General features: G+C 43.6%; 1 protein-coding gene across 1 annotated transcript in view; it reads right to left on the reverse strand.

Annotated features, from left to right (window-relative positions):
• Positions 1-25,610, reverse strand: part of LOC132865856 (zinc finger protein 850-like) — a 1,522,149-nt gene that overhangs the window by 491,603 nt on the left and 1,004,936 nt on the right. Inside the window, exon 7 of the mRNA XM_060898348.1 lies at positions 23,414-23,421. Coding sequence (XP_060754331.1) covers positions 23,414-23,421 — 8 coding nt within the window. The remainder of the gene's footprint in view (positions 1-23,413; positions 23,422-25,610) is intronic.

A 25,610-nucleotide genomic window follows, 5' to 3' on the forward strand; every position in this document is an offset into this window, starting at 1 on the left:
TAATGTGAGAGAGGCCTTCGGTTGCTTAGAAGTTACCCTGGGGTCCTTTGTGACCTCGCCGATTATTACACACCTTGCTCTTGGAGTGATCTTTGTTGGCCGACCACTCCTGGGGAGGGTAACAATGGTCTTGAATTTCCTCAATTTGTACATAATCTGTCTGACTGTGGATTGGTGGAGTCCAAACTCTTTAGAGATGGTTTTGTAAACTTTTCCAGCCTGATGAGCATCACCAGTGCTTTTTCTGAGGTCCTCAGAAATCTCCTTTGTTCATGTCATGATACACTTCCACAAACATGTGTTGTGAAGATCAGACTTTGATAGATCCCTGTTCTTTAAATAAAACAGGGTGCCCACTCACACCTGATTGTCATCCCACTGATTGTAAACACCTGACTCTAATTTCACCTTCAAATGAACTGCTAATCCTAGAGGTTCACACACTTTTCCTACTCACAGATATGTCTCATCTCATTATCTCTAGCTGCTTTATCCTGTTCTACAGGGTCGCAGGCAAGCTGGAGCCTATCCCAGCTGACTATGGGCAAAAGGCAGGGTACACCCTGGACAAGTCACCAGATCATCACAGGGCTGACACATGCCCCTTTTCCACCAAAGCAGTTCCAGGGCTGGTTCGGGGCCAGTGCTTAGTTTGGAACTGGGTTTTCTGTTTCCACTGACAAAGAACTGGCTCTGGGGCCAGAAAAACCGGTTCCAGGCTAGCACCAACTTTCTGCTGGGCCAGAGGAAAGAACCGCTTATGTCAGCGGGGGGACAGAGCTGTTAAGACCAACAACAATAACAAGACCATGAAAGATCGCCATTTTTAAGCGACGAGAAGCAGCAGCTGTACAAACGCGAAGTCATCCATTATTATTATTATTGTTGTTGCTGCTGCTGCTTCTTCCGTGTTGTTTTTGCTTCGATATTCACGCCAAGGTTTATGCAAACATAGCGACGTAACTGACATATACAATGACGTAACTGACGTATACAGCGACGTAATGACGTGGCTTCCCTTAGCACCGCGAGCTATGGAAAAGCAAACTGGTTCTCAGCTGGCTCACAAGTTGAACGAGTTGTGAACCAGCACTGGCCCCGAACCAGCCCTGGAACTGACTTGGTGGAAAAGAGGTAACAGACACAGAACCATTCACACTCACATTCACACCTACGGTCAATTTAGAGTCACCAGTTAACCTAACCTGCATGTCTTTGGACTGTGGGGGAAACCGGAGCACCCGGAGGGAACCCACGCTCACAGATATATAATATTGGATCATATTCCTCAATAAATAAATGACCAAGTATAATATTTTTGTCTCATTTGTTTAACTGGGTTCTCTTTATCTACTTTTAGGATTTGTGTGAAAATCTGATGTTTTAGGTCATAATTATGCAGAAATATAGAAAATTCTAAAGGGTTCCCAAACTTTCAAGTACCACATATCCAAATCAACCCTCACCAAACCGATGTTGAAATTATACGAGTGCAAGTCAGAAATTCTAAGACAAATGAAAAAAATCTTTATTTATGAAAATAACAAAGCTATTTCTCTACATATCCTCCATTTAAGTCTAAACACTTCTGCAAGCGATGTTTTCATTGTAGAATTCCTTCTTTGTAGTCCTTTTTTTTATTCCTTTTGAAATTATAACATCTGTCTTAGAACTTTTTGACTTTTGTTTGCACTTGTGAATTCATGGAAATGAAACCGATTGCCTAAAAAGTCATACCAGTTGCATACCCCAGCATCAAACCAACTCTCATAGTGGCAAATTGTGTGGCATCGAAAATCATCAGATCATTGGTGTGGTAAGAAGTTTTATATTAACTTTAGCATTAATTATAGCTACCAATATATGTTCAAATCCTGTAGGGTCATGCTTCTCTGTTTAGCCTTGACATTTAGAAAAGAAACAAGCTGCAAGTGTGAATGAATAAGTTATTTGTTTTTGCGCGCATGTGAGAAGCTGCTACCGTGTTGTCGTGGATGCAGCAGAGTCAAGGAAAACTTGGGACAGTTTTTCTCAGCTGCAGTTGGGAAAACAGACTATTACAAAATGTTGATGGAAGCTATGATTATGACTAATATCTTGTGTAAGACAGGAAGCTGAACATGCCTAGAAGTAGATATGGGAGGACACCGGCGCGGGAACCGGGGGTGCGGAGGGTGCAGCAGCACCCCCTGGTGGTGCAGCAGCACCCCCTGGTGGTGGACCCTCAAAACAGACATGAACATAAAACAAAACTTACGTGAAAATATATTTGTTTATTTATTTGTTTTCATTTGGCTCTGCTGATTTTATATGTCATGTTTTAGATGTAGGATGATGAGGGCTACATTTTAGTTATTTAAAAAAGGATTTAATTAAAACTTATAACTTAATATGTAGCCTAGTGGACCATCAGAATTTTTTTTGTCGTGACGTTGACGTTCAGCTTTTCAGCGCGCAAAATTACAACAGGAAGCGAGTATGAGTCGACCGTCTGTAGAGAAGAGAAGAGTAAGAGTTAGTTAGTTAGTTAGTTAGTTAGTTAGTTAGTTAGTTAGTTAGTTAGTTAGTTAGTTAGTTAGTTGATACTTAATAGTTACTATGTCTCAGAAGAGAACCGTGTGGATTTAAGTGGAATAATTGCGAGAAGTCATATGATCAAGACAGCGTTTTAAGGTAAGGCCATTTGGTTATTAATTTTGCCCGCTGTGTCGTGTTCACTTGAGCCTATTTGGTATGCCTTGAACAAGTGCAGGTGTTGCTAGCATCATGCTTTGAAGTTGACTTAGATGTAACTACAGTCTTAAAAAATGTTCGTTTAAAACGGTGTGTCCATGCTCATCATGTTTTACTTTTACTTTTCTTAATGGAGAGTGTGAAATACCGCTGCATCACTTTTATGAGTGATTTTTCCAATAGAACACTAAGTTAGTGTCACTAACCCATAGTAGTAGGATGAGTGGGTTCATGGATTTCAGTCTGTTGATTGAGAGAACCATGGTGTTTGTGTTGTTCCAGCAAGAGTGTTGTTCTGTTTCATGTGTGTGTGTGTGTGTGTGTGCGTGCGTGCGACTAACTACTGTATTTGAAATGCACACTCGCTTGACTGGATCTGGGTATGTAAGGCTGTAATCGGGTGGAATCCGCGTCTCCTTCAGTTTATCTAGAGCAGATGTAAAACCTGCGACTGTTAAACCACAGCTGTGCGCTTCTGCTTCTAAAATAACCTGTCCTTCATAATCGTGTTAACTGAGAATTGTCATTGACAGACAGGCTTCAGATTCTTCCATCATCACTCAAAAAAAAAAACGTCGTTTTTACGGATTAGGCCTATAAGTAGTAGGCAGTTTAACGAAATATTGCAATTGCAAGCTTAAAAGGATTTCGGACGTCTGATTGGTTAAAATGCAGGAAATTGCATCTAAGAAATACAAAATTTTCTGGGGGAGGACCCCCAGACCCCCCTTCAAAAAAATGTCCCAGGTTACATCACAGCACCCCCTGCTGACAATGTCTTCCTGCGCCGCTGTGGGAGGACCTATGTTAGTGACTACCTGGGCTTGTGATTTTATGGGACTTTCATTAAATTATACAATAAATAAATACATTTGCTTGAGCATTATTCAGGTGTTACTCGTATTTCTATTATTAACAGGTGAATTTCCACCACACTGGCTAAAAGAATCGATGTAGGATCGCATTGTGATCAAACTTGTGATTTACACCACTCGTCCACATATCAGTGACAAGAAGAAATTGATATTAATTGGAGCTACTTTCATCTAGTCATTATATTTTGTTTCTTAAAAATATACAATCTTCATAATAAATTTATGACAAACTCACAACCGAGGAGTCTCCACTGTTCCGGGCTTCCTCTCTGTTCACCAGCTCTACCTGGCAGGGTCCAAAGTGTGCACCTACTGGAACAGTCTCCTCCTTATTAAACACTCCCAGGCCTGCATCAGGAATACTGGATTTCTGGATTTCTAGCCCAGGAGGAAGTGTTTGTCTGGCTCGGTCAGGGACTCCCATGGGAACAGAAGTATCTGGGATGAAGAGGGGCAGTCCATGAACCTCACATTTGTTGAGGAAGAAGGATTTGCAAAATTCACAGTCTGGGAGTAGAGAAAACACAACAGGAAGAAATGAGGCCCAAATGTGTGTATGTATCTAAGACCACACACACAGTACATTAGTCCTGTATAAAAATTATCCTAAGACAGCTTGCCAGTAAGGTTCACTGAGCATCTGGTTGTGACTAGAGGTGTCCGTCAGGACTGAGATCTCACAGGAGTACACACAAGGTACACAAGTACAAATTGTTTTTACTTCCTTGTGGGCATAAACAAGTGGTCAGAAGCTTGCAGGGCAAAATAAAGCAATGTTCATTAGCATGACTGTGGCACTATGTGATGTATTTACAGCATTCTTACGACCTGCCTGGTCAGGGTCATGGTTGTTTTCAAAGAACTTGCTTATCTTTTGGTAAACAGAATATCCCAAATTTGTTATGAAATCACATGCAGGTACAAACAAAAATAACTGTCCACACAGTAAGTAAGTAAATAAATAAAATAGTCCAACGCACATCTCTGAGCTTACTGACAATTCTGGTATTTCTAGGCCTAGGCATTTTTCCAATGCCATACATCTAGAATTCATATTTAATTTAAAAAAAATAATGAAAAAAATTTCACACCTAGTGGCAATTTAAGCATAACCAATTTGCTGAAGGAGAAACCAGTGGGGGCAGCACGGTGGTGTAGTGGTTAGTGCTGTTGCCTCACAGCAAGAAGGTCCGGGTTCGAGCCCCGGGGCCGGCGAGGGCCTTTCTGTGTGGAGTTTGCATGTTCTCACCGTGTCCGCGTGGGTTTCCTCCGGGTGCTCCGGTTTCCCCCACAGTCCAAAGACATGCAGGTTAGGTTAGCTGGTGACTCTAAATTGACCGTAGGTGTGAATGTGAGTGTGAATGGTTGTCTGTGTCTATGTGTGATGATGATGCCCTTTATTGTCACTAGTCACATGTACCAGCGACATTAGCCGTCAACCTGTCCGTACATATACAACATACAATTGACATAGGGTAGACAGGACAGGAAGACAGGGATAAAGATAAAAAAGGAAACACAACATGAGGAGATATAAGGAAAAAAAAAAGAACACCCCCCCCCACTATGCTCCTGTCAGGAGTACCCTGTGATGACCTGGTGACTTGTTCAGGGTGTACCCTGCCTTTCGCCCGTAGTCAGCTGGGATAGGCTCCAGCTTGCCTGCAACCCTGTAGAACAGGATAAAGCAGCTAGAGATAATGAGATGAGAAAGTTGGAAGCGAGTATGGAATAGTTTGCTTAAGAATCTTGGTTTATTTTTTTCTGCTCGCATTCGAGTTAGCTTCTTCATGAAAGTATTTGATTTTCTTATAGGTGAAGCAGATTCTTTATTCAACACAGAAAACCCAGATTGGTTTCAAACAACTCTGATATAACTCGGTATGAATGAATGAATGAAAATAAAATACAAAAACGCCACAAAACAAGGGTGCCAGAGAAATCCAATCCTACATGCATACTGTGAAATCGAGCTATTGAGTGAGGTGCATTGTGCACCTGAGCCACAGGTGGCGCTACACGCCCCATCGTGTTGGTACACTTCCGGTTGTCGTCATGAAGAAGAACTATTCAAGAGTATAAACAAAGGGACTACAGGCGGAAATTAGCAAGTACTGCTATAACCTGGTACAGACATCTGTCCTTACCACAAGGATAATGTTTAATTTGTACACTGTCCCTTTTAAAAATAAAATAAACTCTAAACTCTAAGAAGAGTGTTTGTAGTTTGTATGTACGAACAGAAGTGTTCCTAATAAAGTGGGCGGCTAAGGTGAAGTGTCATGCCGACCGAGGCTGTTGTGTTTCCCGCTTGTGGTCTCGTCACTCGTCACTTCCGGAAGGGGCAGTGCTGAAGTAAGTAGATCGAATACGTAGCTCGATAGGGTTTACATGCACTAAGTAGCTCAGCAGAAATCGCATAATCTAGGTCGTGTAGCTCGATTGCGAGAAATCAAGTTCGGTTCAATTTCAGCCTAGCTAAGGTGTTTCCATGCCATTTAGAACTTCGATTTCAGACGAGCAACGGCAGAAATTTGATTTTCTCTATGTGCATGTAAACGCACTGTGTGTGTCAGCCCTGTGATGACCTGGTGACTTGTCCAGGGTGTACCCTGCCTTTCACCCGTAGTCAGCTGGGATAGGCTCCAGCTTGCTTGCGACCCTGTAGAACAGGATAAAGCGGCTAGAGATAATGAGATGAGATGAGAAACAAGTGGACCCAGAGGAAGGACGTGTAGGGTTTCTACACTGACGGGGGAGAACTTGCAAAACTTCATACAGACAGCAACCCAAGCTGAGAATCGAATCCAGGACCCTGGAGGTGCGCCACTGTGATGCCCCTAAACCTGTATACAGATATTTGGACTCCTGTCCATCACACCCATCTGTGCTGATTGAGCATCCCATTCCAGGGGCATACTCTCTGTCCCCTATTAATCACAGCCGAGTGGGGTCTTCTGTGAGCTCATGCATGTGGGAAAGAGAGCACATGGCACTGTCCTCCGGGTGTGTTTTGCTATCCTGTGACGCAGCATGAGCTGCATTTGGAAAAGAGGAGGTTGATGGCTTTACATGTCTTGGAGGAAGCATGTGTTAGCCTTTGCTCACATGGTTAGAGAGACCTGGCTGGTGGATGGATACTAGCAGGTGACAACAATGGGGAGAAAATGGGTGGAAAAAAAACCTATAGTCTTCTAATGTGGTGAAGACATTAAGACACGTTTATTTAACATTTATGGAAGGGGACCCAGGTATCAGTCAATAAGTTTCCCAAGATGGAGGCGTCTTCAGGACAGAGGTAGTCTGGCTAACGCGACTTCAAAGCTCTGCGAGCATTTGGTCTGGCAAAGATATTAATCCCAACCGTTTCCCAAAGTGCATGGTTGACCCGCCTCCCTGAAATGCCTCAGTTTGCTACTGGTCGAAGCCAGAAAAGGCTGTGATGAAGCTTAAACCAATCACATCACTCTTTCCTCTGACGTATGTGACGCGACGGGGCTAACTGGTAGATTAAACTCTTACCGAAGCCGGTCGGGAGCAAGGCGAAAACGTCCTTCCTTTCAATAAATACCTCCAGGGCTGCTCTTTGCTCCGTTTTCAATGAGAACTTGCTCCATGTTCGTAATGTTTCTAGTGAATGAAGAGCTTCCGGCATAGATTCTGTAAACAATCTATGGCTTCCGGTTGCAGTTCTACTACGTCACTGCCTTGAACACGCCTCTACCCAGGGCCGTTGGAGATGCTCAAAGTTGATTGGCTCCCGATTTTTTGGGAGCTTGGAAGAGCTGTAGATAGCTTGCCTGGCCAGACTAAGCTTGCAACAGGCCCTTGTGTTGCGTCACGCTTAGGATGGGCGGGCCCAGGCGTTTGTGCTTTCTGGTTTCTCAGTCACACAACATCCCACATTTTTTTTGTCTCGGTATATTCTCAGTTGGAGAGAATGACATTCTATGTAAACAGAAACAAATAAAACATGCAATGTATCATTCATTCATAAATTAAAAATTGTAATTGTAAGCAAATCACTGTGGTATGAGGAGAATAATACACTTTGGGCCTTGCTGTCATATGAAAATAAACAAGAGGAGAGTCATCTATATCCCCCACCCTACAGTGGTGCTTGAAAGTTTGTGAACCCTTTAGAATTTTCTATATTTCTGCATAAATATGACCTAAAACATCATCAGATTTTCACACAAGTCCTAAAAGTGGATAAAGAGAACCCAGTTAAACAAATGAGACAAAAATATTATACTTGGTCATTTATTTATTGAGGAAAATGACCCAATATTACATATCTGTGAGTGGCAAAAGTATGTGAACCTTTGCTTTCAGTATCTGGTGTAACTCCCTTGTGCAGCAATAACTGCAACTAAACATTTCCGGTAACTGTTGATCAGTCCTGCACACCGGCTTGGAGGAATTTTAGCCAATTCCTCTGTACAGAACAGCTTCAACTCTGGGATGTTGGTGGGTTTCCTCACATAAACTGCTCGCTTCAAGTCCTTCCACAACATTTTGGTTGGATTAAGGTCAGGATGTTGACTTGGCCATTCCAAAATATTTACTTTATTCTTATTTAACCATTCTTTGGTAGAATGACTTGTGTGCTTAGGGTCGTTGTCTTGATGCATGACCCACCTTCTCTTGAGATTCAATTCATGGACAGATGTCCTGACATTTTCCTTTAGAATTCGCTGGTATAATTCAGAATTCATTGTTCCATCAAATGATGGCAAGCCGTCCTGGCCCAGATGCAGCAAAACAAGCCCAAACCATGATACTACCACCACCATGTTTCACAGATGGGATAAGGTTCTTATGCTGGAATGCAGTGTTTTCCTTTCTCCAAACATAACGCTTCTGATTTAAACCAAAAAGTTCTATTTTAGTCTCATCCTTCCACAAAACATTTTGCAAATAGCCTTCTGGCTTGTCCATGTGATCTTTAGCAAACTGCAGATGAGCAGCAATGTTCTTTTTGGAGAGCAGTGGCTTTCTCCTTGCAACCCTGTCATGCACAACATTGTTGTTCAGTGTTCTCCTGATGGTGGACTCATGAACATTAACATTAGCCAATGGCCTTCAGTTGCTTAGAAGTTACCCTGGGGTCCTTTGTGACCTCGTCAACTATTACATGCCTTGCTCTTGGGGTGATCTTTGTTGGTCAACCACTCTTGGGGAGGGTAACAATGGTCTTGAATATCCTCCATTTGTACATAATCTGTATGACTGTGGATTGGAGGAGTCCAAACTCTTTAGAGATGGTTTTGTAACTTTTTCCAGCCTGATGAGCATCAACAACGCTTCTTCTGAGGACCTCAGAAATCTCCTTTGTTCGTGCCATGATACACTTCCATGTGTTGTGAAAATCAGACTTTGATAGATCCTTGTTCTTTAAATAAAACAGGGTGCCCACTCACACCTGATTGTCATCCAATTGATTGAAAACACCTGACTCTAATTTCACCTTCAAATTAACTGCTAATCCTAGAGGTTCACATACTTTTACCACTCACAGATATGTAATATTGTATCATTTTCCTCAATAAATAAATGGCCAAGTATAATATTTTTGTCTCATTTGTTTAACTGGGTTCTCTTTATCTATTTTTTGGACTTGTGTGAAAATCTTATGTTGTTTTAGGTCATATTTATGCAGAAATAGAGAAAATTCTAAAGGGTTCACAAACTTTCAAGCACCACTGTATATACCAACTACATACCAAGTTTCAAGATATTATGCATCACATTTTTCAAGTTCTGCTGCAGGAAACAAACCCTGCCTCTTTACACTGACCTCAGCAGCCCATGGCATAAGCCTACCGGACCTTTGATCCAGGTGAGCTAAAAATTAAAATTTCTCACATTTTCTTAGTATCAAAAGGCACTACCTAATACTTAATAAAACATTACTTAAATCAACACATATACCAACTTTTAAGATCATACCACTCAGTTTTCAAGTTCTGTTCCGGAAACAAAACCTACCCCTAAGACTAACTTGAGAGACTAAGGCTACGTTTACACTAGACCGTATCTGTCTCGTTTTCTTCGCGGATGCACTGTCCGTTTACATTAACCCCCCTGAAAAAGCGGGGAAACGGGAATCCGCCAGCGTCCACGTATTCAATCTAGATCGTATCAGCTCCGGTGCTGTGTAAACATTGAGAATACGCGAATACGCTGTGCTGAGCTCTAGCTGGCGTCTCATTGGACAACGTCACTGTGACATCCACCTTCCTGATTCGCTGGCGTTGGTCATGTGACGCGACTGCTGAAAAACGGCGCAGACTTCCGCCTTGTATCACCTTTCATTAAAGAGTATAAAAGTATGAAAATACTGCAAATACTGATGCAAATACTGCCCATTGTGTAGTTATGATTGTCTTTAGGCTTGCCATCCTTCCACTTGCAAGTAATAAGTGATATGCGCTGGGATCTCACACACAGCGGCTCAGTCCCGAATCGTGGCTTGTTCACTTCACTCGCGCGCTCTGTGAGCTGCGCAGGGCCGGAGTGCACACCCTCCAGAGGGCACTCGCTGTTCAGGGCGGAGTGATTTGGAGCGCAGGATGCCTGCGGAGCCGAGCGTATCCGCGTATTGGTGTTGCTGTGTGCACGGCTAACGGTTTTAGTGTAAACGCGAATCATTTTAAGAACATTAATCTGATGATCCGCTGATTCGACGTAATGTAAACGTAGCCTAAGTCTAAAAATTTTTTCCATGGTAACATGAAAAATTAAAATTTCTTAAGCTGAAAAGGCACATCTACATCATCTTGTTAACATGTATACCAAGTTTCAAATCTGCATCATGAATAGTTTTGGATACATGCTCCAGAAACAAACATTGCTCTTCGAAACTAAGTCAAAATCTATTTTTTTATGTAAAAATCTGAAAAATACTTTTTTTCAAAAATCCAAAATAGCAAAAGGGACCACCTCACATGTTGCTTGATATGTATACAGAGTTTCATGAAGATTTTCAGTAGTTTTAAAAAGATATAGCCTGGAAACGAAAATGTGACTGGACGGATGGAACTCGTTTCTATATCCCCCGGCATAGATTTTTATCTAACAGCATGACCCATCATGTGTTACTCCACAATTTTTTATTCAGGTTAACATCAATTTGTAAATGACTAATGCATTTTAAATAAGTAAATAAATAAAATATTTGCTATCATATTAAAATGTGAATTGTTTATAGTGTATCAATAAAAATATCAATTTGTCACAATGTGTTGATTAAATAATCCGAGACTGAGGCTACATCCCAAATGTACTGTATTGCACTTTTAGTGCACCAGATAGCATGTAGGGTAAAGAATAAACAAACAGTGAGTGTTATTGAGCACCAGAGTGGCCTGATGTCTTACAGAGGTAGTCTTTATTGTCAGGATCTTCCACTTTAACAGAGAGACCTTCAGGTGGGTTGTCGAGGTCATCTCTATGGTTGTAGATTTTCAGCTCCAGTGTCTCCTCTTTCTTCACACGGACCTCTGACATCCCTCCAGCCGTGGATGTCTTGGTTTTCATGTCCTCACACAGCTAAAGATCAAACAACAAATCTGTTAGGGCGGGACGATATCCATCCCACTCGGGAAGGTGCTGCTCTCATTTCTCGCAGCATCGCTCATAGAAAAGGCCTAGTTAATCTGTGACAATCCAGAGCCAAGGCCAGGGAGCAGACGAACAGGCTAAACCGACTGTCTGCTACCTGCACAGAGTCGTCACTCAGGGTCCACTACATCAAGACTGTATCTGTTCCCCAAGCTATACAAAAAAGTTTAAATACTCAGAGTTTGTTCTAGTAATCTAATCAATATAAAATTAAAATCAAACTGACTGTACAGCCGCTGCCAGCACCTTTGATCTAAAGAAGAACTATTAGAATTATTAAATATTAGCTCTCATGTCTGAAGCACTAACTGTTAATGAACTTATTACAGATCAGCAGTTTAATGTACTGTGTTTAACAGAAACATGGATTAAACCAAATGAGTCCTGTAGCATTAAAGGAACCTAGTCCTCCTGGAAACAGTTATATACAGCAGCCTCACCTAACTGGCAGAGGAGGCAGCAGCATTATTTATAATGATTATCTAGGCATAACACAAAAACCTGGACAATTAATATGAAGAACTTCAAACTTATTGAATTCATGTTATGCATTACAGTTAAATTACGTTAAAGATTGCATTTGGTACACATCTGCACCATCCTGAAAGTCCTGAACCGAAACAGGTCAGTACGAATACATGCATGATTACAGCCCTACAAGAGGGTAAACAGCAGGAGACCGACATAAGGAACTGTTGCCTCCAATCAGCCACACCTGGGCCCTGTACTACGAAGCGGGTTTTCTGGCTTATCAGGGTAACTTCGAGAGTAACTTGATCACGTGCAGCGTAACTTCCCGATTAACCCATACTACGAAAGTTGGCTCTGTTCAAACCGAGGTATGCTGCCATGGCAATTTACGCTGCATCTCAAACCTGCTCGTCTCAGGTTATGTTCTTGGTTAACCCGAGGTTTCTGATTAACCACACCCTTTTTAAACACCACCTCTCCACCGACATTTCCTCTAGAGACAATGCCAGCATACCTGGATGACCCGTGCGATATCGGCGCGCAGATTAGAGATGGGATTTATGGCTCTTTGATGGGATCCGCATCTTTGTGATCCATTCTTTGAAAAGAGCCGTTCAAAAGACTGGCTCATTTGGCTCTTTTTAAATATTTATTCAGTTTTAAGAAGACAGCTTCTAAAGAAGCCAGATCCCTCTGCTTAGACAGTGACATCAATATTTCTGGACATACCTTTTATATAAAGCAACCTAGACTTACATTATTGTAACCCCTAAACGCTCATAAATAACCATTAAAAAACAATGAGGGCTTCAATGAATGTCCATGCAGAACGGCTTTTCTATAAAAAAAAAAAGAACCCACTCAAGAACATAGTTATCAAGAACGCAAGAATATTTTATAGAAAAACACTTGTTTTACAAAAATATTTAAGTCTGAGATACAAAATAGATACAACTACAATAAATATAACACAAGAACTAGTTATCACACAAGAACATTTTAATAGAAAAAAACAAACTTTCTATATTAAAAATATTGAAATTGTAACAAAAATAGATACAACTAAACAGTCAGATAAATAGATAAAGTTATAACAAGAACACAAGATTATTTTAATAGGAAAAAAACTATTAATGCAAAAAATATATTATTAGAAAAATAGATACAACTAGACAAACAGATAAATAAATAAAATACACAAAAATAGAACAAACAAAATGACGATAGAATAAATTAAATGAACGTCCGTGCAAAGTAGTTTTCCCACAATATTATCATTAATATCACACAACAACATTATAAACTATATACAAAACAATTTGAACTATTAGGCAAACAGATAAAACTTGAATAAATAAAAGGAAAATGAATGCTTGCTTGCGCGCGCACACCATTATGAATGATGTTTTTATATTTCATTTTCACCTGTTGCCAGGTGCGTTTGGCACTGCTGTTGCCTCTGAAATGTTCACAGGACATACACCAACTTAGTCAAAGGGACTGAACAATCAGTCATCCTAATTCATGTGACTCTGTGCACATATCAGCTTAAGTAGGCTACTCCATGAATTTACCATACCAAATTTTATTCAGGATTTTTCGGGCATTAAACAAGCTATATATGACTGGGGCCACGTCGAAGGACCATTTTCTGTGACTTGTGATTGATCATGAAGCTTTCTCTCATCCTATACTTCTGTTCTAGAACATGTAGAAGGGAGAATGTACTTACGCATTTACCCGATCGGCAATTCGTTGCCAACATGCTTGCCGCTCCTTATTGGCAGCCGCTGTGTTAGATTTTGCTCTTAATGTTGTTTTGAACTCCTCGTAGCTTTGCATTATGACAGCGCATTCTTCCTCCGTGAAGTATGGCGACTGTGCCATTGTGAACAGTGGTGATTTGCGCTGATAACCTTCCCTTTAACGTGAACGCGCATTAACCCTGATTAGGTTAACACAGGTTCAACAAATCAACTTCATAACTGGCATCGTAGTACCGTTTAACCCCAAACAAGATAACCAGGTTTTGTCAACCCCGGTTTAGTGGGGGAACCCTGGGTTACTTCTGGGTAGGTTGACCTCCGTTCGTAGTACAGGGCCCTGGTCCTTTCCTGGCCAGGTATTTATCATCCCCCTGAACACAATACCCTCCAGGCCTGTAGAGGGTGCACACACACAAACGGTTAATACTGGCTCCAACACACATCACTACCCACAGTGTGGACAGAGTTCCTCTCACAGTAATCTCCAAAAACACCAGCACATTCTCACAGGAGAGAAGCCGATTCACTGTTCACAGTGTGGAAAGAAATTTACTTATTCAGTAACATTTCAGACCCACAAGTGCACCAACTCCGAGAGATTGCATGATTTAAAGTTGTCATATTAAATATAGGGCGGCAAAGTGGTGTAGTGGTTAGCGTTGTCGCCTCACAGCAAGATGGTCCGGGTTAGAGCCCCGTGGCCGGCGACGACCTTTCTGTGCGGAGTTTGCATGTTGTCTGCGTGGGTTTCCTCCGGGTGCTCTGGTTTCCCCCACAGTCCAAAGACATGCAGGTTAGGATGAATGAATTTATTTATTTTCGAACATGTATAAAAAATGTAACTATTTGTACATGCAAAAGAAAGAAAACGAGAAATTAAAAAAATAAAATAAAGAGCTAAGACATTACAAAACACCGCACATTGTTCGAAAAAGGAGTGGGAAGAAGTGCAATACTTTTTTTTAATTTCCCACCCCTTTTTAATTACCCTGAAATCCTAACTACATTAATACACCTATAAAGATATATACTATATATACACTTCATGAATATCTATATAAATATATAATTACAAAAATATATACTACATACCATATATACACTTCATGAATATCTATATAAATATATAACTACAAAAAATATATATATACACCATATATACACTACATAAATATCTATATAAATATATAATTACAAAAATAAATATATACTACGTACCTATCCCCGTAAATAAATATATACCATATACTAAGTTAGTTCTAATATAACAATCAACCCTATTCTATTTATAGATTTATCCCTCATCATCCTCCGTTAACATACTTCCTCTTCCATATACTTGTTTAAAAATATTTTTTGTACCTTTTTTTTTAAACAGATTTATATTTGCACTTAGTTTTATTTCTGTCTCCAGTCTGTTCCATAAAGTCACCCCATAGCTCGATACGCACATGCTTTTTATATTTGTTCGAACCTTTGTTTTTTTTTTAAATTTAGGTCTCCCCTTAGATTATATCCCCCCTCTCTCTCACTAAACATTCCTTGTATATTTTTTGGCAATAGATTATTTCTCGCTTTGTACATTATTTGTGCTGTTCTGAATTTGACCAGATCCATAAATTTCAACATGTGTGATTTTATGAATAGTGAGTTTGTGTGATCTCTGTATCCTGTTTTGTTTATTGTCCTTATTGCTCTTTTCTGTATTGTACATATCGGCTGCAGAGTGGTTTTGTAGGTGTTTCCCCAGACTTCGACACAGTAAGTCAGTTATGGCAAAAATAACGAGTAATATAGAGTACGCAAAGATTTGCAATCAAGAATATGTTTTGTTTCAGAGTTTTGTTTCATTTTGTTTCAGATTGTTGGTGCGCCCACGTCTAAGATGCACTATTTCGAATAATGAACGCATTGTCGAGAGGGGCAGGGGCCAATATGGACGCGAGCATTTTATACCCTATTTGGAACATTTCGTGGCGTATTACAGACCCTCCAGGATTTCGCGATGTTGCAATTTGCAACTTCAACACAAAGTCAACCAATCCCCGCGAATTCAGGGCGGTGTTGCAATTATATCCAATCACCGCAACTTTCCCACAAATTTGACCAATCCTTGGTGTCATCTTGAGGTGACGTCGACAAACTACCTTCCGCCTTACTTCCAGTGTTGCCAGATTGGGCGGTTTCCTGCCCAGTTGGAGGGTTTCAAGTGCATTTTGGTGAGTGTTGAACATATTTTGGGCTGGAAAATGTCAGCAGTATCTGGCAACACTACTTACTTCCGTGTTTCCGTTCAAGAGAAGCAGCATGTGCAAGTCAGTGTTTATATAGGCTTAAATTCTGTTACTGAAAGTGTGTTATGTTTACAGTGAAGGACTGTGTGCACTTTACATTATTTTTTTTTTACTTAATACAAGAAATTAATGGATGCCAACATTTTTACCAAAATGGTATTTTATTTTCCATTGTTTAGGCAGCTTCAGCATCATACTGTGAGATTCTGTTCAAATTGTTTTTTTTTCTTCTATGAAGCCTGAGCCATTTATTTTATTAGTTTATGTGGCAGTGGGGGCGTGGTCAAGTGGTGGTCTGTGACCGGAGGGCGGACTCAGGGAAGGTAAGTGGCAGAATCACTACACCTGATGTGAATTAACCTGTGTTTGTGTGTCTCCCTAGCAGCCACGCCCTATTTAAGGAAAAGAGCGAGAGCAGAGCGGGCTCTCGCCCGTCCAGAACACACGTGTGTGGCGTATGTGTATGTATGTAGAAGCTGAAAAGCTGATAATAAAAGAGTTTTGAGAACTCAGTTCTGGCCTGCTGTGCTTCTGTGCTCCACCCACCTAGAACACTTGCTACAGTGGTGCCGAAACCCAGGAATGGAGCGCAGGAGAGAACAGCCCCATAGAGTCCTCAACCTTCAAGGACCTGGTCCATGCCCTCGCCACAGCCCAACAGAGTCAGCACCAGGTGCTGGTCGCCCTCCGGGAAGAACAGGAGCGAAGGTTCGAGGCCCTGATGCTGGCGCAGCAGGAAGATCGCCGGGCGTTCCGACACCTACTCGCGTCGGCGGGGTTCACCACCTCCACTGCCGCGGGCCCTTCCCACCTCACGCTGACGAAGATGGGCCCACACGACGACCCCGAGGCCTTCCTCGTTCTCTTTGAGCAGGCAGCAGAGGTGTGGGGTTGGCCGGTGGAACAGCGTGCGGCGCGCCTCTTCCCCCTCCTCACGGGCGAGGCACAGCTGGCCACGCTACAGCTCCCCGTCGACAGCCAGCTGGTCTACACGGACCTCCGCAGGGCTGTCCTCCAGCATGTGGGTCGCACTCCGGAGCAGCAGCGGCAGCGCTTCCGCACGCTGCGCCTGGAGGAGGTCGGCCGGCCATTCGTGTTTGGCCAGCAACTCCGGGACGCCTGCCGCCGGTCGCTGAGGGTCGACAGCTGCGACACTGAGGAGATCATCGATCTGGTGGTGCTGAAGCAGTTCGTCGCTTGACTTCCAGAGGGAACCGCAGAGTGGGTCCAGTGCCATCGCCCGGTGTCACTGGATCAGGCCATTGAGCTGGCGGAGGACCATATGGCAGCCATTCCAACGGCAGGACAGCATGTCTCCCCTTCTCCCCTCCCCTCTCTCTCTCCCCTTCTGTTCGTCTCCCTCGCCCCATTCCCCCACCGCGGAGGCGGGGGCCGGCTCCACCCCAGCTGGCCCGCCGCACCCGTAGTGTTCTATCTTCTCCTACTTCCGTGTCTGTGTCTTCCCCCCCTCAGGTGAGTGATATCCGGAACACCGGTGCAGAGAGAGAGCCCGGGCCGGTGTCCTGGCGCTGCGGGGAGCCGGGGCACCTCCAGCATCAGTACTCGGTGATGGAGGTGGGCGCGGTGGTCCAGATCCCCGACGCGCCAGGAGCCGCCCTCGATCGGGCCAGGGCTTATCGCATACCGGTGAGTATCCAAGGGGATACATATCAGGCTTTGGTGGATTCCAGCTGTAATCAGACCTCAATCCACCAAAGCCTGGTGCAAGACGAGGCATTGGGGGGAGCACAATTGGTGAAGGTGTTGTGTGTGCACGGGGATGTTCACAGCTACCCTTTAGTGCCAGTTCACATTGTGTTTCGAGGGGAGACATTTATAGTAAAGGCGGCGGTTAATCCTCGCCTCACCCACTCTATAGTTTTGGGGACTGATTGGCCGGGATTTCGGGATTTAATGAGTCATGTAGTGAAGAGTGGGTCCTGCCATAGGTTAACGGGGGGGGGGTGTCCCGGGGTCACGTTGGCGGGAGCAGCTGTCACAGAGCTGTCTACGTCAGCTCTGCATCAGAGTGAGGAGCCGCCGGCTCCGCCTCTCTCTCTTGGGGAATCCCTCGCGGCTTTTCCATTACAGCAGTCGCGAGACGAGACTCTGTGGCATGCATTTGACCAAGTGAGAGTAATCGATGGTCAAATGCTCCAGCCAAACGCCATCCCATCCTCCCCCTACTTCGCGATTATGAAGGATAGATTATACCGAGTGACGAAGGACACTCAAACTAAAGAGCGAGTCACGCAGCCTTTGATTCCGAAGAGCCGCCGGGAATTGGTATTCCAGGTGGCTCACTTTAATTCCACGGCTGGACACTTGGGGCAGGATAAAACACTAGCCCGAATAATGGCCCGATTCTATTGGCCGGAGATTTGCGGCGATGTCCGTAGGTGGTGTACGGCGTGCCATGAATGCCAGTTAGTAAATCCAGCGACCATTCCAAAAGCGCCTTTTGTGCCCTCTCCCATTAATCAAGACCCCGTTCAAAAGAATTGGGATGGATCTCGTTGGGCCATTAGATCGGTCAGCACGAGGGTACCGCTTTATATTAGTTCTGGTGGACTATGCAACGCAATACCCGGAAGCAGTGCCTCTTCACAATATCTCAGCACGCAGTATTGCAGAGGCGCTCTTCCGCGTTATCTCCCGAGTTGGAATCCCTAAAGAGATTCTGACTGACCAAGGCACCGCGTTTATGTCACGTAGACTAAAGGAACTGTATGGGTTTGTGGCAGTTCCTTACGAGTGAGTGGAGCACAGAGGACGGCAGTACAGAAATCTGGTTTATATAAAGGCTTTATTGCCACACTTTTCAGTCTAACAATGTTTTACTCAGAAATAGAGACACACACACACACACTAGCGTCTCGTCCAGGGATGATCTCCTCTGCTCTCGCTCTCCCTCCTTAAGTAGGGCGCAGTCACTGGGAAGACACACAAACACAGGTTAATTGACATCAGGTGTAGTAATTCTGCCACTTACCTTCCCTGACTCCGCCCTCCTGTCACAGACCGGCACTTGACCATGCCCCCTCTGCCACAGGGTTATTAGGTATTAAGCCGATCCGCACCAGCATGTAATCACCCACAAACGGACGGTTTAGTTGAACGGTTCAATCGCACCCTCAAAAATATAATTAAAAAATTCATAAGTGAGGACGCACATAATTGGGATAAATGGCTCAAGCCCTTGTTGTTTTCAGTGCGAGAGGTCCCCCAAGCCTCCACGGGGTTCTCCCCGTTTGAATTGTTATATGGGCGTAAGCCGCGTGGCATTCTAGATGTGCTGCGGGAAAAATGGGAGGAGGGACCTTCACAAAGTAAAAATGAAATCCAATACATTATTGACCTGCACGCAAAACTCCACACACTCACCCACCTAACCCAGGAGAATTTGCGGCAGGCCCAAGAACGACAAACCCGCATGTACAACAAGGGTACGCGCCTCAGGGAGTTCGCACCGGGAGATAAAGTACTCGTACTGTTGCCCACATCGAGCTCCAAATTAGTCGCCAAGTGGCAAGGACCCTTTGAGGTCACACGGTGAGTCAGGGATGTTGACTATGAGGTGAGGCGAACAGACAGGGGTGGGGCGTTACAAGTTTACCACCTCAACCTGCTCAAACTCTGGAACGAGGGGGTCCCCGTGGCGTTGGTGGTTCTGGAGAAGGCAGAGCTGGAGCCGGAGGTTCAAAAGAGAACATTGGCATCGCGTACCTCTCCGGTCCCCTGTGGAGACCACCTCTCCCCAACCCAACTCGCGGAGGTTGCCCAGTTGCAGACTGAGTTTTCGGATGTATTCTCGAACCTGCCCGGCCGCACCAACCTCATAGAACACCACATTGAGACGCCCCCGGGGGTGGTAGTGCGTAGCCGCCCTTACAGGCTACCCGAATACAAGAAAAAAGTGGTTCGGGAAGAACTCGAGGCCATGCTCGAAATGGGCATCGTTGAGGAGTCCCACAGTGACTGGAGCAGCCCAGTGGTCTTGGTACCCAAAGCCAACGGGTCGGTTCGGTTCTGTGTGGACTATAGAAAATTCAACGCGGTGTCTAAATTCGATGCGTACCCAATGCCTTGTATTGATGAGTTGCTCGATCGACTAGGCACGGCTCGCTTTTACTCGACACTGGATTTAACAAAGGGTTATTGGCAGATCCCCTTGACTCCATTATCCTGAGAAAAAAACGGTCTTTTCCACACCATTCGGTTTACACCAGTTTGTCACACTTCCTTTTGGGCTGTTTGGGGTGCCCGCTACATTTCAGCGGCTGATGGATAGGGTCCTTCGCCCCCACGCCACCTATGCAGCCGCCTATCTAGACGATATCATTATCTATAGTAATGACTGGCCGAGGCACCTCCAACATCTGAGGGCCGTCCTTAGGTCGCTGAGGCGGGCAGGTCTCACAGCCAACCCGAAGAAGTGTGTGATTGGGTGGGTGGAAGTACGGTATCTGGGCTTCCACTTGGGCAACAGGCAGGTGTGTCCCCAAATTAACAAGACAGCAGCAATTGCGGCCTGCCCGAGGCCCAAGACCATAAAGGGGGTGAGACAGTTCCTGGGGCTGGCTGGCTATTATCGTAGGTTTATACCTAATTATTTGGACGCCACCAGCCCGCTGACTGATCTGACTAAAAAGGGGGCACCAGATCCGGTCCAGTGGACGGAGCAATGCCAGCGGGCTTTTTCTGAGGTAAAGGCTGCACTGTGTGGGGGGCCACTGTTACACTCCCCTGACTTTTCTCTCCCTTTTATATTGCAGACGGATGTGTTGGACAGAGGGCTGGGGGCTGTTTTGTCCCAGGAGGTGGAGGGGGAGGATCGCCCAGTGCTGTATATAAGTTGGAAGCTGTCAGTGCGTGAGGGGCGCTACAGCACCATAGAGAAGGAGTGCCTGGCGATCAGGTGGGCAGTCCTCGCCCTCCATTACTACCTGTTGGGACGCCCTTTCACCCTCTGTTTGGACCACGCGCCCCTCCAGTGGCTCCATCGCATGAAGGATGCCAACGTGCGGATCACCCGTTGGTATCTGGCACTCCAACCCTTTAACTTCAAGGTGGTCCACAGGCCGGGGGCGCAGATGGTCGTGGCAGACTTCCTCTCCCATCGGGGGGGGAGGGAGTCGGCTGTGGGCCAGACGGCTGCCTGGCCTGAGTCAGGTGGTGGGGGTATGTGGCAGTGGGGGCACGGTCAAGCGTCAGTCTGTGACCGGAGGGCGGAGTCAGGGGAGGTAAGTGGCAGAATTAATTCACCTGATGTGAATTAACCTGTGTTTGTGTGTCTCCCCAGTGACCGCGCCCTATTTAAGGAAGAGAGCGAGTGCAGAGCGGGCTCTCGCCCGTCCAGAACAAGTGTGTGGGGCATATGTGTATGTATGTAGAAGCTCAAAAGCTGATAATAAAAGAGTTTTGAGAACTCAGTTCTGGCCTGCCGTTCTTCTGTGCTCCACCCACCTAGAACACTTGCTACAGTTTATAATTATTGCTTAATTTAGACTTCAGGAGAGACTGCCTGCACACAGTACTAGTATTAAAGGATATGGGACATGAAACATAAATGCACACTATATCAGTTTCTTTCCATTAAAAATATGAATTATTTGCATCAACAAATACAAAATCATCTATTAAATTCAGCAAAATCGTTATATTCGTGATGATTATTTGGCATTTCTGCTCGACTTTCGATATGCATTTTCTACAACCGGAAGAGCCGCTGTCACGTGATCATACGTCACAAAAACTTTCGGGCACAGCACAAGCGGGTAGATGAATGGAGAAGTGGATGACAAGAAAATTGTTTTTATTGTCTTTAACGTACATTGAACATCATGGTGTATTGTGCTGCTTATGGTTGCAATAATTCCAATGGGAAATGCCCTGGAGTAAGTTTTTTTGCATTCCCCAAGGACCCGAAGCTGAGGAAAGTGTGGGCTCACCTGCGCATGCGCAGTAGTGATGTGTCGGTCGCGAACAATCCGGTTCAAAGAGAACGACGGGAGCCGGCTCTTCGGTGGGAGCCGAGTTGGGGAGCCGAATTAGTTTTTTGTCCTTAGGTGCCTCAGAGAGAGAGAGAGAGAGAGAGAGAGAGACTTTCACAAAAAAAGTTGCTGTCCGATTGCGTCTTTGTGTTGTCTATTACCATTCAAAGGAAAAAAAAGTAGCATGGTGTACGCCTACTTTTTTTGGTTGGGGGGGGGTTGATGTCATTCACAGCTGCGAAAATACGAAAATTGGTGTAATGCTTAAAGCTGTGGAGCGCAGGGGAGAGGAGTCTAATATTTTATTTAATATTTTATTTAATAAAATATTTTGTTGCACATTGTTCTGTGTTTGTTAAAATAATTTCCAACTTTGCTTCATAGTTTCTTAGGCCTGATTTATACTTCATAATTTATTTTGTGACATTTTGTTCAAGGTCGAGTGTGAAATAAAGCCATAAAGGATAAACAGTTGATGTCTTCTGTGTATTTTATATTGGTAATATAACACAGTTTTGCATTATGTTTGTGAGAAAATAATTTATTAATTGGTAAGTAAGTTTTATTTCTATAGCTAGAACATTGTTACACTGCTATACTTTACAAAGCTTTACAATGGCTACAAAAACTAAAAAATAAAATGGAAAACATCCTATTGATAAAATATAAATAATAATGTAATTAATTAACTAGTTAATTGCAGCAATTAAATCAAAAATAAAATCTCAGGAGCCGTTTGGGAGCCGAAAGAGCCGGCTCCTTATAGTAAGAAGAGCCAAAAGAGCCGGCTCCCGAAAAAGAGCCGAAATTCCCATCACTAATGCGCAGTAGGCTTCGCGCATGCGCAGTAGGCTTAGTAGGACAAATCCAAGAGGTAGGATAACTTTACAGAACACCTGTTGAAAAAACTTTGCACCTACTGTTTCCCACAAACTGTGTTCGGACCATTTCACTGAGGATTCTTTCAACATTAATACTCAGGTACTGAGCGATATTAATTGCCAAGCCAAATTTAAGAGGCTACTTAAAGATGGAGCCGTTTCCAACGTCCCAATTCAGGAACAAGACGGCGGAGTGAAACCCGAAGTGCTACGGCCACCACGAGGTGCATTCGCTAAGCGACTGAAAGCCGAGGTAAGGATTAGTATTATAATTTTGGGTGTATCAATTATTGATTATCATAATTCTGACTCGTTTCGCCATTTTGAATGTTTTCATCTCGGACTCTGGAAGCATTGTATCTCAATCAATCTCGAAAAATATCAGCAAAAAAAAAACTAGCTTGCAACGGACTTTAGCTAGATCTATGATGAACTTTCAATGTATGATACAAAAATAATACTTCTTTCAACAGATCATTAGCCTTTGAGCAGAATTGTTTTTAACTTACCAGGAAGTGTTATGGAGCCGACCGCTTTCAGTTTCATGGGGACTGAATGAACTCTCACTCTCAGAATCATCTGACCCGTCAGAGTAAAGACAAGATCCATGTTCATGTGAATTTCCAGCTATCGGTTCGAATTGATAGGGTCTAACTTCACATCTCTGTGAAACATCGGGAATATCACTGTCGATGGTGTCCATTTCGGTAACCTGTTTACATTAGATACCCAAGCGTTGGCTCCTTGGAAAGTTTTTGTTACGTCACGGGTCACGTGACCACCTAGCTCATTAACGAATCCTTGTTTTACGCTGATGTATAAAAAAACTTGAATAATGTGATGATTTTCACATTTTTGACGCCCTGCAGTGATTTAGATGGCATTTCTTATGTCCTTTATACATAATTATGCCCAGAAAAAAATCCATGTCCCATATCCTTTAATAGTTTTTTTTTACATGAAAGCTGAGGCATTTATATTATACTTTAAGGTAACTTCATGTTGTGCTGTGAGGTTCTCTGCACTTTAACTTTTGAACCAACAGGTGCATTTGGATAAGTAAAGCCTATTTTTTCTGCATTTTTGTAGTCCTGGTAATCTTTTATATTGGTAAAGTTGTTTATAGGACCATTTCTCAGTGTCTTTGTTTTTTTCATCAATAGTTTTTCAGCACTAACTTAATATTTAACATATCACTCAATTTTAATCACAAAAAGAGAAAATCGCAACAATTTCTCGCAACTTTCACTTCCTCCCGCAATGTAATCGCAACAAAAACCTAAAAAACACCGCAACTTTCATCGCAATTTTTTGGAAAACCCCCTGCAACATCAGACATTTTAGCCAGCAACAATCACAAAAAAGGCCTGCAAAATCCTGGGGGGGACTGGTATTACTTGACTTCATGGTCTCAATATCGAAAATCTTGCACAAATATGCAACTTCCAACATAATTATCTGAATATTCAACAGATGTCAGCATCAGATGAATTTGTTTTGACCGCCGCCATATTGACTATACGTCGGACCCGTTCGTGTATTTACGCCGCCCCGTTTGTAGTGTCCCAAGCGAGTAAAACCTGATCCAAGTCTTTCGCTAGGTGGTGTCTTACGGTCTATGTACGAATATTCGAAAGAGACAAGAAAACATGGATAAGAAAAAAAGAAAAATACATCTATTTTGTCATTCTTCGGCAGAAAGAGAGTACATTCACCTGAAAAAACTGATACCCCTGATACCCAAGGTAATTAGTCATACTAGATTTACAACAACAACTACTGCAACATCAACTACTACAACAGCAACCACTACTACTACTACCACTGGTGACTACTACTACTACCACTACCACTGGTGACTACTACCACTGCCACTACTACTGGTGACTACTACCACTGCCACTACCACTGGTGACTACTACTACTACCACTGGTGACTACTACTACTACCACTGGTGACTACTACCACTACCACTACCACTGGTGAATACGACTACTATAGACCTACACCAAACTGAAAACAAGTTAATAAAATAAATTATAATTTACAAGGAGGGCGGCACGGTGATGTAGTGGTTAGCGCTGTCGCCTCACAGCAAGAAGGTCCTGGGTTCGAGCCCCGGGGCCGGCGAGGGCCTTTCTGTGCGGAATTTGCATGTTCTCCCCGTGTCCGCGTGGGTTTCCTCCGGGTGCTCCGGTTTCCCCCACAGTCCAAAGACATGCAGGTTAGGTTAACTGGTGACTCTAAATTGACCGTAGGTGTGAATGTGAGTGTGAATGGTTGTCTGTGTCTATGTGTCAGCCCTGTGATGACCTGGCGACTTGTCCAGGGTGTACCCTGCCTTTCGCCCGTAGTCAGCTGGGATAGGCTCCAGCTTGCCTGCGACCCTGTAGAAGGATAAAGCGGCTAGAGATAATGAGATGAGATGAGATAATTTACAAGGAGGAGATAATATAGATGTGATATATAGTGGCCTGTGATTGAATTCCAAAATATTGCCACTGATTAAACAATATCTCAATATATTTGGTTGAAGCATTGATTTTTGTCATCTACGTTGCTTCATATGGCTTCTAATACCAAAAAAAACAACAGAATTGAGAAGAAAAAAAACAGCCCCTGGGCTGCCCCAGCTGTTCATTGGGCTCGCTTCGCTCACTAGGTTCGCTTCAACTGAAAGATAATCACTGGGCCCCCCATTGTAGAAATGGGACCCTGTTTTTTCCCAGGAGGGGCCCTGTGGGCCCCTTGACCTGCAAAACAATGAGTCTCTGTTGTTTTCCACAGACTTGCCGAGCACTTTGCCAGTTTTGCTCGTATGTATCCTACATGAGGTTTCCAGCAGACTTTATGATCCAAAATCACACCAAGAAATTTAATTTCCTGTACCATTTCTATCTTAGTATTGTCTATTATCAATTCTATATTACAATCTATTTTGTGTCTCCCAAACAACATGATCTTTGTTTT

Source organism: Neoarius graeffei, chromosome 18, assembly GCF_027579695.1.
Source record: "Neoarius graeffei isolate fNeoGra1 chromosome 18, fNeoGra1.pri, whole genome shotgun sequence".
Taxonomy (NCBI): Eukaryota; Metazoa; Chordata; class Actinopteri; order Siluriformes; family Ariidae; genus Neoarius; species Neoarius graeffei.